The sequence below is a fragment of the Lichenostomus cassidix genome, chromosome 2, assembly GCF_008360975.1.
Source record: "Lichenostomus cassidix isolate B80296 chromosome 2, HeHo_3.0, whole genome shotgun sequence".
Classification (NCBI taxonomy): Eukaryota; Metazoa; Chordata; class Aves; order Passeriformes; family Meliphagidae; genus Lichenostomus; species Lichenostomus cassidix.
In genome coordinates this window covers 81,206,581-81,220,374 of record NC_139482.1, presented here as the reverse complement: position 1 = coordinate 81,220,374, position 13,794 = coordinate 81,206,581, and the positions used below count along the sequence as shown (strand labels likewise).

Here is a 13,794-nt window from a genome sequence, read left to right as displayed (position 1 = left end):
TGCACTTTGCCTATTGAAGGAAGGTTAAAAAAAAAGATGAGGAGGAGGCAGAGCAAAATGGTTGAATCAGTATTGGTTTAATTTTAAATCTCATGCATTCAGACACTTTTTGCTCCATGATCAGAGTGGAGTTGCAACCAGGTTCTGAATTTTCTTCTTTTCACTAGAGAACTTGTTTATTGGAGTGAAAATTAACCTTTTCCCTGAACCAGTGGCTATCTTAATTCTGGAAAGATGTTCTGAACACTGAATTACCTGTTTACTCACTGCTTACAGACCTAATTCAAGCACCAGAAAAATCACCCAGAAGATCCATCTTTACTTCGCTGGAAATTAGATCTGCTCCTAATATTCCTTTACAGTAATAAAAAAAAACCAACCAACCAAAAAAACACACAATAAAAACCCCACCACAAAAAACCACGACAAAAAAACCCAAAAAACCAACCAAACAAACAAAAAACCAAACCAAAAAAACCCATTTTGAGAGAGTAACAGCTGTAGACATCTTAAATGTAAGAGTTTGAATTACTTGTGCAGGCCAAGTAAATGTTCCAAAACTGACAAAAGAAGAGCACACAGGGCAGATTTAGGGATTAATTTTTGATCTCCTGAGTCAAAAAGGACAATGTCTTCCCTTTCACTGTGGTTTGCATTAAGCAATACTAATCAGTACTTCATATCAATATTTCAGTATTCCTTGCAAATATTCATTTGGTAGCTAACGTCAAATGAAAATTGCTGTGGGGTTCCTTTGAACGCAGTGAAGATTTTGGCTGGAAGCCAAGTTGACTCAGCTCCAGTTCTCAGTTTAAGGCATTAAACACAGCAAACCATCAGGAGATTGCTTGCTTGATTATGTGCTACTCCACCTCAGCTACCCAGCAGAGCAACACCATCTGGTTACCTTTGTGTTGGCAAGTGGATTTGTCTTGTCACTCCTCAAGATTCTTAGGTTGGAATGAGTTAATTTAAGAACAGAAATTGTAATGTTCTGATCTCTCCAACTCATCGTGTCAGCTGAAGTAAAAATGATTTGACATGATTTTAATGGTATCCATTAAAAAAAAAACCCCTCAAGTTGTTCCTTATTTTGTTTCTTTAAACACAGCTCTCAAAGGAAGGCCCCTTCAAATCCCTGAAAGTATTCAGGAATATGTGTGATGTCTTCAAATTTGTTTCATTGTCAGCTAGGTTGTGTTGAATGTAGAACATTCTCTATGTGTGTATGTATATACACCTAAAGATGTTAGGCCAGATCAGGCTTTTGTTTTCTCTGTGTGGATATGGAAGTCAACAGATGCCACACTGAAATTTGTCCACATTTTCCTTAGTTGTAAACATTCAAGTTAGTATAGTTTTACATATATTCTTTCCTGTTTAAAACAGATTCTGAGATTAAGATTAAACTAATGGATTAATACTCTGTTTCAAAATACTACTTTGCTTAGTATTTTATGCATGCAGCTGTATGGAGAAAAGGAAAAACAAAGCATGCTGCTGAAAAACAGGCAGAATATATGAAAAGGGACAATGTGAGTGGATGAATGCTAACTGGGAGCAATGGGACTGTAGTTTCAGATGACCAACAAAAGTATCTTATAACAGGAAATACAGTGACTAATGCTACTACGCAAAAAAGCAGAGTTCCTTCAGAGCAAATAATAAAGGTTTGTTTGCTTTTACCAGAGCCTCCGGAGCTGGGATTCTGCTCATAGTCTGCATGCTGGATACAAGACAGGTTACTTTCCAATTGAGAGAAAGCCAGGGTCAGATGTAAAATGAAAAGCAGGAAACAGGGCCAGGAGTAAATATATCTGCACCTGTCTTGTGCAGCTTTCTCCTTAATTCTGATACCATTCAGATTCCCTATTAGTAAAAAGTGATTGGGAGCTTTTGTGCTGCAAGCTAACTAGCAAGCCCATTCCTGAGCAGGAGGAATCCTGTTTCATTAGCTACAGGATGGAGCTAGCACCCTACTTATAGCAACAATTCTTAGAGCTCAGAAAAGCTGAGCACCATACCCTTCCAAGAGACAGAAATGGACCCGTTTGCTTTCTCTATCCCAAGAACATCTTCAGGCACTGGAGATGAGGGGACAGTAAAAGGAATATACTTGCAGAATTTCAGATGTTAATTAAGAGGAAAAAGGATTGAATGGAAAGCATAGGATGATTTTATTTTTGTTAAAAGAAGAAAAGCTGTTCTTTCCTAGAATGGTATTGCATTTAATTTTCTGAGAAACATTTTGGAGAGTACTGTTTCAAGAGAAGAACTCTCAAGAAAATCAACTCACTCAATTGTAACATCCTGTTTTATTATTAAGATCAAAATAAATTAGCTAGGCATGACTCCTTAAAATTCTCTGAAATTTATTGTGATAGTCACAATTACTACTCATTTGGTTATAAATAGTGCCGTTTGTTGTTGTTTCCACGTTCAATGTTATTGAGCATTACTGGGGATGGATATTGCCCTAGTGTTAGATGGGAAGGAGGAGGAATGGGTTGCTATTTTCAAAATGGAAATGAAGTTACAGGGAAGGCGACTTGAGGAAATAGAAGTAATGCTGAGTTAACCACAGAATGTAATTGCTGTACCTTGTTAATGAAATATTCACATCTAACCATCCAGGAGCCACTCTGGAGGTCACATCTGCACCACCTGAGCTGGGACCGAATCCCCTTCACAGTGGGCAGCTCCAGAGAGCAAACAGGTGCCCCACTTGACTTCCCACACACCATACACTCACAGTCAGACCAGGTTTCCTTACTGGCTTCACCCTTGGGTTTCCCACAGTAGAGTCTGAGAAATCTGGATTTAATCACAGTGCATTAACAGAATAACAGCTTGAGCTGTGAATCACAGTATATTCCATCCCTACTGCACACAACTGTGGTGGAGCTTCAGCAATGCTATGGTTATGGAATCCTTAGAAAATACAGGAGCACAAAAATCCATTAATAAATAATTTATCTCCTCCAGCTGCTCGTGTTTCTCCCTGTCCATCATTATTTTCATGTTTGCTCAGAAACTTCCCTCACACCTGTGCTGAATGAGGCAGTCAGCAGTTTTCCCATAGTTCTGTTATTTTTTAATTATGCATCAGCAGTAAAGATCCACTCTGTCTGTGCCCATCTGTGTACAGGCACAACACATTCTTCCAAAAGGACACACTGACAATCAAATTGCAAAACCCAAGCTTCACTAAGTAAAAAGGGAAGTAATATCTTATGCTTCTTGAACTCACAGAACAAATCCTTTTCACCTGAGTATTGAAATCCCTTTTTACTCAAATAACAACTTGAAGGTAGTTTTACATTAAAGTAGATAACAGCCTTTTTTACTGCTGTGTCTACCTCTGTGTATAGATACTATTGCTTTTCTTAGTATTAGTTTAGTAAATTTTCTTTCTTTCTCTCTTTGTTTGGGGATATGAATTTGTCCTGAAAGAAGAGATAGTCTAATGTTCAAGGGCAGTGAAGAGAAAACTGAAGGGGGTAGTGGGAGGTGGTCCTTTTTAGCACTAGAATCTTTCTGTGGAGCAGAGACGCTCTCATTTCAGCAGTCACAGAAAGCAGAGCAGACTGCCATAAATATGTTTCAATTCACATGACTTCTTTCTTTTTGCTTCAGCTCATTATGCAAAAGAAATTATAATTATTTTTTCCTATTAGGCATATTGTCATTTAAGGTTAGGAACTATCAATCAGGTTCATCTTGCATTATGCATTTGTAGTACATCAAGTTTGTGATTTTGGTTCAGATTTTAGTTATTTCAGTAACACAAACAGCTAATAATAAACTTGATATTGTTTTCTAAAATGCATTTTCAGCCATGCAAGCCAGACTAAATTCTCTTCATAAAAAGTCTCAGAGATGGGCCCTATCTAATAAATTAGTGAACATTTCATTTTCACAGAGTTAATGTTCAAGAAGAAAAAAAAAATCATGACAATATTTTTAACTGTATATGTTGAGTCTCTTTTACAAACAGGTTTATATATTGTTTAAAATTAATAAATGCAAATAAATGCAAAAAACATCAAACCACCATCTTAAGGCATCCCAACTACTGCAGCACCTTGGTTTTTAGATCCTGGACATTGCATGTTATTAATAAGGACACTTTTTTACAGCGGGGTATGATAGATTTCTTTTCTTTATTCTGTTTTCTTTTGGACAGGATCTGTATCACCAGTCATATGACTGTGTTTGTGTCATGTTTGCCTCCGTTCCGGATTTCAAGGAATTTTACACAGAATCTGATGTAAATAAGGAAGGGTTGGAATGTCTCAGGCTGCTAAATGAGATCATTGCGGACTTTGATGATGTATGTACTTACAGCAGTGATTGACATATGGTTTCAGTCTTACTAACGCATGATATGCAACAATCAGAAAACATACTTGCAGAGGAGAGTGGAAGAGCTGCCAGAAAAGAACTTTTGTATGCCTGGTCACATGGAAAATACTTACAGAGAGTATTAAAGGAAAAAGAAATTTATCTGACTGATCAGATACTGATCATACTCAATTGCTTTTGATTTGCTATAATGAGAATCCTATGTGTAGGATTGCCCTTTAGCTGCAGCTCATGAGGAAGTCACATTACATGCCATGTATTAACCACAGTCACATTTCATGCCATATATTAACCACAGGTTCTAAACACAAATGTCTAAAGTGAGATGCAGCTTTGTGTTACACCCGATCTGCACTGGTCTCAGTGTATGATCAGTTGATACACGAACAAATCAAAGGATTGTAAAAGTTTTAATGTTCCATTCTCTGAAGTTAGGAACAAGTAGAGAATATGACTACAGATGGATTGTGAAAAGGCATCTATAAAGGCCTCACTGAGAACAGTGTTTGTCTTTTAGGAAGTTACTAGTGATGAAGATACCAGTAAAAGGTATTAAAATCGTGCCATGAGTCAGAGAGCTCAGTCTGGATTTGTGGATCTGTGGCTATAGAGGGTATTTTAGCAGAAAACCCATTTGGGGAGCATTGGGTGTCCAATTTCCAAAACAAACTGGGATATGAACTAAAATCCTTGGATTTTAGTCCCACTGACATGGACTATTCCAGTGGCATGGAACAGATGCTTACTTTCAGAAAGCTGCTTAAAGTTTAACTGTTGGCTGGCATGGTGATCCAGTTCCAATATCATGAGTGCAAAGTCTACTGACTTTTAAAAGCTGTATGTACAATAAGGTGGAATTTATTCTCACTACTATAAATTCGATCCCTACACAGTAAAAAGGTATTTTAGAAGACAGAAATTCCCTTTCCCTGGAGTTCTGTAAACATTGTTTTATCCATCTTTAAGTCCTTCATCCTGTATATGTTTGTGAAGCCATTTCAGGTCTACACAGAAACTGTTCTACGACTTGATGCTCTGATTGGTGTTAGAGTAACAAGGCTGCTGATCTGAATAATGAATGACTGTTCTTGTTTTGCAGTTATTGTCAAAGCCAAAGTTCAGTGGAGTTGAAAAGATAAAGACCATCGGAAGCACTTACATGGCAGCAACAGGATTGAGTGCTACACCAAACCAAGAACAGTGTCAGGTACAGGAAAATGTTCCTGCTGAATAAAAAGCATATTCAAATGAAGGCTAAAATTCTGTTCATTAAGCTGCAGGTTATGTATAATAATGTGGCCTAGTTTTTTTTCTTATTAGCATAGATTGTATTGTACTGGACAAGTGTATACTTTAGTACTCTCTGTGAATTTTTCTTCACATTGCAGTTTGAAAATGCCACCTCCGTATTTGCTAAAACAGACCTTCTACTCTAAATACAGTACAGCATTTTATTCCTATATGCTGCAGTAGAGCTGGGGTTACAGAACGTACAAAAGACTGCAAGATTTAATGTTTTCCATTGTAAGCTGGGAGGGTTGATTTGCCTTACTAACTATACCCTTATAGAACCCTCAGAGTCAGCATCAAGAATGTATTCCTTTGTTTCTAGTTTACTTAATATGGTAGGATTAGGAACTGCAGTCAGTGGAAATTAAGTTCAGAGAAACAATTCATAACTTATTCAAAAACCTTGCTTTTGCCATGATCTTTAGAATACTACAGGTTAGTGACAGAGAGACAGCAATTCAGAATCAACAGAGTCTCTGCTAAGGATTAATGTGCTCTTCCTAAACTCATGTTCCTTCTAAACAGAAGCAATTATCACATGAACTATAGACCCTAAGGATCCTGAGGACAAAGGATTATTTTAAATTAGCTCTGACGTTTAATATGGGGAGGTGAAGAGGATGAAGAAAATGCAGAACTGCAGACTGAAGACAGGAAGACATAGAGAGCTCTCAATCACAACTAAATCTAGTGTATGCAGAAGAAGAAATTTATCATTTGAGTTATTTCCACCATCAGGAGATCCACAGTTTAGCATTCCGTTGGTTATTTAGTTCACATTCTCAAAAGAAATCCGCCAGAACTCAGCAGCCTTCCTTCCAGATTCCCAAAGATGCACAGATCCTGCAGTACCTGGTGTGGCAGTGAGTGACTGCTAGACATACTGCTGGGAACCACCCCCAGCTTAAAACAAGTATCCAAGGAAGACTAAGTGCCTAAGGAAGGGGTCTGACTATATCAGCTGAACAGGAAACCATCTGTTTTAGCTAGGAGTGAACTCCAAATGAAACAGGCTTCATTCATCTAAACAGCTGCTCCAGCAAGCACCACTACTGTCCCACCCTAGGCTGATGCATGCACTCTATGAATCATCTCTGAAGTTGTCATCTGTCCATCTCCTCTGTCACTTTATGTCAAGAAATGGAGAAGATTCAGTCCTTTCTCATAAAGATCAATGAGTCCATCTCTTAGGAAATCATTCACTTGTCAGGATCTTACCTTGGGCTGTGGGAGACCAAAATCAATTTTCTCATCAGCCTGAAAGGACTCAAAAGAGTACTTAGAAATCAGGTTACTTTGTTATGTATGAGGAGAGATTAAGACTTTAGCCTTTATATATGGTATAAGCTCTGAGCTAGTTAATAAGGGGGCAGAGCGGAGTTGCCCTCTTCCTCTTGTATTTTAGTCATTTTCAGGTCTGTTAAATGTTTCCAGAGGTACTTGCTTATCTGCCAGATGAGATCAGTGGAGCAATTCTTAAAGTTCTGAATTTCACTGGATTTTAAGCATTTTTATAAGGGTGCTGAGCTGTGCAATAGCAAGAGGGAGGAATCTCTGTGGGGCTGTCCACAAGCATTATTTATTATGAAAGGGAATAGAATAGAAGCAGACACTTAGAGAAAATGAATTAACAAGTCCTAGACAGACACAGGGTATTGTGTGCCTGTGGGATTAGATAGCAGCTAATCAGTCACTTGACAATCAAAACATTAAATTCAGCATGGTATGGATCTATCACCTCTAGACTGCCTGGTTGTGCACAAGTAAAATGCATCCTGTCTCTCGGCCATTGTTTGATCTAACTGATGCTGGACAGGGTACCACCTTCTACATTACTCTCCTGCATCTGCCTGCTGACACTGGGACATCCCTAAGGGGTGAGGTACTTTCAAGGGTTCAGAGTATTTTGGTTGTATTCTCACAGCAGCCAAGGCTCACGAGAACGATTTTACACTGTTTGTTTTCTGAATTCAGGAACCTGAAAGACAGTATATGCACATAGGAACCATGGTGGAGTTCGCATTTGCCTTGGTGGCAAAACTGGATGTCATAAACAAGCATTCATTCAATGACTTCAAGTTACGAGTAGGTGAGTATCACAGGATTCTTATGAGAATGTCATGGACAAGGGGGAGAATTCAGCATGAAGTACCAGCTGATTAAATAACAATAGTACTGACCAAAAGGGCCACGATAGTAAACAGCACCATTTTTACCCTGTTTGAAAGGAGCCTACATGGTATTGCTCATCTACCTCAGCTCCTGAGTGTTTCAAGGCAAGACTCAGAAAAGGGCAGTATTCCTACGTAAAGAATGGTTGAAAAAAAGTGTTTACATGGCTCTGAATGGTTCTGTGGTAACTCTGTAAAAATTATTTTAGAGGTTGTAAGATATATATATATTTTTTTAGTTTACAAATAGCAAGAGAATAGACAAGAAAACTCTAGAATGAGCTTTGCAAAACTATATAAATGGTTTTTCAGAGGACAAGAGCTATAAGGGGCCAGAGAGGCTGGAGTTTGAAATATTTTATGTATACTTAAATCAAGCAAACACACAAAAAAGCACTCTTCCCTTCACAGTGTTAGACAAGGGAGAGTATTTGTCCTCTGTTATTCAGATAAGAGCAAAGATGACTACTTACTTATCTCGGAAAGAGGTATCCCTTATGTTTAATTTTCTAATTGCTTCCACTTGTGCATCATTATATTCTTAAAAAGAAATAGACAGCTGCAGTTAGTAGTAGAAAGAATGAAGAAATAAATTAATTCAGAGCTGGTCAAGAACCATATGTTCCAAAATGTTTATTTCTTGATAGCAGTACACAGCAGTTTCACAATGCAATATGTAACGTGGAAAGTGTGAAATGAAAACAGTAAACAAATATTGAAAACCCATAATTTCTGTAAACGTGTCAGAAGTATTTGATTTCCAACAGTTATTCTCCTGTCTTGTCTTTTTCTTGCTGTGGTGCTTGCTTTTCCTTTCGGCTGCTCCTCTCAAGTCTATTTCACAGTGCCACCCACTGGAAAAACTTGCTGTCTTCTGACTTGAAATAAGGGCTTCTTAGGGCACTCCTTTGCCAGTATGTTTTGTATTCCCTGCTAGAGCTAAAAATGACAAAGCAAATCAGAAGTATGCTTCCTTCTCAGAGTGTTACAGAACTTGATGGTTCTTGCCATAGCTGACATGGCACATACTAGCAAACACATTTATATCAGCAGCTTCAGTACAGACAGAGGGCTGCTGGGTGCTGGGGCTACGTCTGCAAACTGCTTAAAGCAGCACTGAGTCCTTTCAAGTGGGGATCATGAAACAAGCTTTCTAAGGGGAAAACCACACCAAAGCAAAACACATACTTCGGATTTTTACAGTTCCTGCTAAAGATTCCAAAGAACTCCGACTCCTTTGTTTCATGAAATGAAAAATGTTTTAACTCTAAAAAGGAACACAGGCCCCAAAGTGGTGCTTGTGCTGCCTTAATCCAACACAGGCACCACTAGGATCTTTATATTCACTTCTTCTCCACTTCCCACCACCTGATGATGAAACTATCTGATTTCCATACTAATTATAGGCACAGAAACATTTTAACAACTACTTCTGACTTAGTCTCCACTGTAAGGACGTGTACCCAAACTGCTCTTTGTAAAAGCCTCCCTTGGCCAGCATCTAAGTCTGAAATTTTTGCAACTCATTAGAGGTCTTAGCTTTCATAATTTTCTGTGAGTGCCCAAAATGCTAGTGAGACTTAGGAGGCACACACTACATTGATCTTGTTAGGCAAGGGAGGGGAGCACCTAGATAACATTTTAGGCATTCCTCCCCGTCTGCAAGTTGAGGTGCTTGATTTATGAGACCAGCTCATATATGAGCTTTTGCAGCAGGTTTTGCACAGCTATTGCTTTCTTTCAGAAGAGAGGCTGCTGTGTTGTTTTCTATATAACTTCATAGTTAGAATGTCTGTCTGTGTTGTAGGTGATTTAATTTGGTTCCTGGTTTTGGATGAAGCTAGGCTATGAGCCCAGGCTGTAGGATACTTCAGAATGAGATATTCTCTGTCATTCCTGCTAAACACTATTGCATTTCATGGAATGATAAATACTGCTTTGGATATGAGAGAAAGAGACAGATGATACCACCCTCTGCTAGCATTCACCTGTAGTGAGAGTAGTACTTTCCAGCCTTGCCCCAATAAACATTCATGTACGTCATGCCAAAAAGACCCACACCAGCAGGAATGACATAGAACAGGATATCCCACAATGCTACAATGCTTGGGTGGCCAGAACACATTCCTAAGAGATACTGGTAGAAGTTTCCCCGAAGGAAGAGGGATCTGAAGGCAACTCTTGAGCCCCTGAGATATTAATCAAATCATTAGCAGCGGTGGTTCAGGAAGGAGGTAAAAAATAAAAGTCCCTTCCTGCCCATTGTATTTTGTAGGAAAGTCCCTCTGCAGTGCCCCAGTTTCTGAAGCATAGCCATACACGTCTCTTCAATATTCCCTGCTAGCCAGATTGGGCTACCCAGCAGATGGCTTTTGTGGATTCCACTCCTAGTTCCCTAGTGCTTTCTGCAAGTTGTATGTCATGAAGTGGAAAAACCCATCCATGGCTCAATTGTTAATGCAAAGTGTTGCAAGGCCCAAATGAGTCCCTTTGTACATTTAATCCCAAGCAGTTAGACAAATATATATCAGGTTCTATTTGTTATCTTTTAGTGTTTGCATATTTTCCCAATTTAACTTCTACAGTCACGTTTTCCAGGGTTTCCAAGTGGGCTGATAGTGTGGTTGCTAGCCTGTGCTGCCATGTTACATACTGGATGAGCCAGCTCTGAGATCCCTCTCTGTCCTACAGTCACACTTTCATTTTGCTGCATGGATATATCCCTCATGATGGTTTCTGTCAAGGAATTAGCAGTAATTAGTTATGATCTATTGAGATAATTTTAGAAATCCAAACAACTCACTTGTTCAGGGTTTATTTCTCACTAGGTCTAACATGGCTTTCCTGCTCATTGGTATGTACAGTTAAAATTATAGTACATTTGATGCTGGCTAACAGTAGTACTTTGGATTTTACCACCTGGTTTCTCTCCCTACTAGCAGAGTGCAGCTCACTCCCTTTACAGGCATAACATAGGTTACAAACTGACCACTAGATGAAAAATGCCCAGAGTCTAATGAGGAGGACTATATTGTTCTACTATATTCTTCTACTCTGTGCTTAATCAAATTATTCGGATACATTTATTTATATTGCAATTCTTTATGACCATTCTGTGGTCAATCCAGCCTTCACAACAAGGCTTCCAATCCTTTCAGCTCATTCGCTTTAGTTTATTCTGCATTTTAGAAGCAAAGAATGCTATAAAAGTAACTTGACTGGGCCATCAACTTCTGCAGAGAGGAGAGGCCCTTTTCACTAGAAGTAGAAATTAGAAATTTCTATATATTCTTGTATATGTGTTTTCCCAGAAGCTGCTGCTCACCCATAGTATGTTCCTCATGCTGCATAATAAAGGCAGCAGCAGGTTATTAGAAGGCCAGTGGTTGAAAATAGCATGTTACTCGGTATGGGAGGGAGCTGTAAACCTAAAATTAGATGAACTGACTTTTGGCATTTTTATAACTAATATTCTCCTGCCATAAATTGTTGATAAAATAATGGTAAATGACTGTTGCCACACTCATTAATCAGCGTGGGCCAAGTGCTTCATTCAGTGACTTGCTATATGCCAGATGCACTGTGAGTCCTTGTTTGGTGGATCTTCACAGAATCACAGAATCAGTTAAAGCTGGAAAAGACCTGTGAGATCATGGAGTCTGACCTATGACTGAACACCCCCATATCAGCTAGACCATGGCACCAAATGCCACATCCAGTCTTTCTTTAAACACCTCAGGGACAGTGACTCCACCACCTCCCTGGGCAATCCATTCCAATGTCTAGTCACCCTTAATGAGAAACAGTTTCTCCTAATGCTCAACCTGAATCTCCCCTGACACAGCTTGAGACTGTCATCTTATCCTGTCACTGCTTGCCTGGGAGAAGAGACCAGTCCCCACTTGGCTAGAACCTTCTTTCAGGCAGTTGTAGAGAGAAATAAGGTTTCCCCTGAGCCTCCTTTTCTCGAGGCCAAACAACCCCAGCTCCCTCAGAGGCTCCTCATGGGGCCTGTGTTCCAGGCCCTTCACCAGCTTTGTTGCCTTTATCCGTATTCCTAATGTTAAGTTCTGATGTTTTGCAGGTATAAACCATGGACCTGTAATAGCTGGAGTAATTGGAGCTCAAAAACCACAATATGATATATGGGGCAATACAGTAAATGTGGCCAGCAGGATGGACAGTACTGGTGTCTTAGATAAAATACAGGTAAGTCTTGGTTTTGTGCTAGTAGGCTTTCACTTAAAATGGCAGAATGGCCTGAAGTTTGGTTCACTGACAAGTTATTTGAGAAACTGGCAACAGCAGCACTGAAAGGTGATGCTAACATCTTACCATCATTTCATTTACACAGCCTTAATATTTGTAGAAAGATGGGAAGGCATGAGCCTACTGAAGTGAAAATAAACTCCTGAAGTTGAGAAAAGTGCTATGTGAAGAAGAGTGTTGTCCCTAGTTTCATTTATCTATTTCCAAGCTCTCTGTTGACAACCCTAAGTACAAAGTGGTTACACTAAATTTGATACTTCATGTAAGTGATTAGAATGGGCTTCCAGCAACAGACTGCTTGAAAGCTCAGGGGTTCAAACCTCACTTGAGACCCTTAAAGGCCTTATGAGCATAATAGCAAACCCCTTATAACTGAACAGAACATTATGTTATCTTCATACTCTGGAAAAACATCCTGCTTTGCTTTATCAACACTGGCTGTATTACTTATTGTTGCAGGTCACAGAGGAGACAAACAATGTCCTGCAAACACTGGGGTACATGAGCACCTGCAGAGGAATAATAAATGTAAAAGGAAAAGGAGAATTGAAGACATACTTTGTACATACAGAAATGACAAGATCCCTTTCACAAGGGAACGTGGCATCTTGAAGATGCTTGTACAAGTCATCAGTACCATATTTTCAGGAAAGTATCACGCACTTTTTAACTACATTTTGGCCCTTAACATGCGTGCTATTTTCTGGTATGTGGCACTTATTTTAATATGGCTGCAGAATAGTCCCATGAGCCATCATTTTGCACCTTGATATTTTTATGTTCAAGGACAGTTGTGATGTATGCTATAGGACTGGAAGATTGTACTGCTACTTGCACTGTTATTCAAGGACAAGAAAAGAAGGAATAGGAATCAAATGGAGGTAACACATCCTGAAAGGACTAAAGAGAGGTGTTAGTGACAAAGGCGGGGAAAAAAGGCAATAAAGCTAGGGGTGCATACTATTTTCTGATGCATGGTGTTTTCTGGAAAATACAGTCGCTCCCCAATAGCATCCACTAATCTGGTATTAAAGTATACAGTATTGTAAATAAGTTTACTCTGTCCACACATGATTTGGATGTGATCACCAGTTGCATCTCATAGCCAGGGACACGTTGGGTGGCTTGCTGGCATTCTTTCTGAAGAGAGAACTAACAATGCTGGAATAGTTTTGTACAAACGTGTCAAATGTTTTGAAGCTATTGTCTTTTGTAAGGTTAATTCATTAAAAGTTTATATGTACTTTGTCTTACTGTTGCTGTCTCTTAGTTTTGCTTCCTTCCTTGGCTTCTGTCACTCTAAAGCTGCGTGCTTTCTGCTGCTGCCTCTGCTTTTTATTCAGCAGTTAGATGTTGAGGCAGGCTGTGGCCAGCTATCTCAATAGCTTTGGTCAATAATATCTGCTAGACTTGCTATTGCCTTTCAGGAACTAAATCACCTCTACTGTCTTCAGTCATGGGTAGCATCCTAGGCACTTTGCAGTCATTTACTCCCTAGATGATACAAAAGACTGACCTCAAATCCATAAACACAAGCAGAGTGGGAGATATTGAAAACAGTTGCAGTGCTGCTACTTAACAACTGGACCACAGTGCTTAAACAATAACTAGAAGAAGTGGTGAAAGAGAAGAAAAAGTTCAGTTTCACACTTTGACAACCTCTTTTGCCCTTGCATGCCTTTCAATTAACCTTTACAGT

General features: G+C 39.2%; 1 protein-coding gene across 1 annotated transcript in view; it reads left to right on the top strand.

Annotated features, from left to right (window-relative positions):
- ADCY2 (adenylate cyclase 2) overlaps positions 1-13,343 on the top strand; it is a 202,186-nt gene extending 188,843 nt beyond the window's left edge. Inside the window, exons 21-25 of the mRNA XM_085052161.1 lie at positions 4,187-4,333; positions 5,465-5,572; positions 7,630-7,744; positions 11,911-12,035; positions 12,555-13,343. Coding sequence (XP_084908287.1) covers positions 4,187-4,333; positions 5,465-5,572; positions 7,630-7,744; positions 11,911-12,035; positions 12,555-12,707 — 648 coding nt within the window. The 3' untranslated portion in view covers positions 12,708-13,343. The remainder of the gene's footprint in view (positions 1-4,186; positions 4,334-5,464; positions 5,573-7,629; positions 7,745-11,910; positions 12,036-12,554) is intronic.
- The last annotated feature ends 451 nt before the right edge of the window (positions 13,344-13,794 follow it).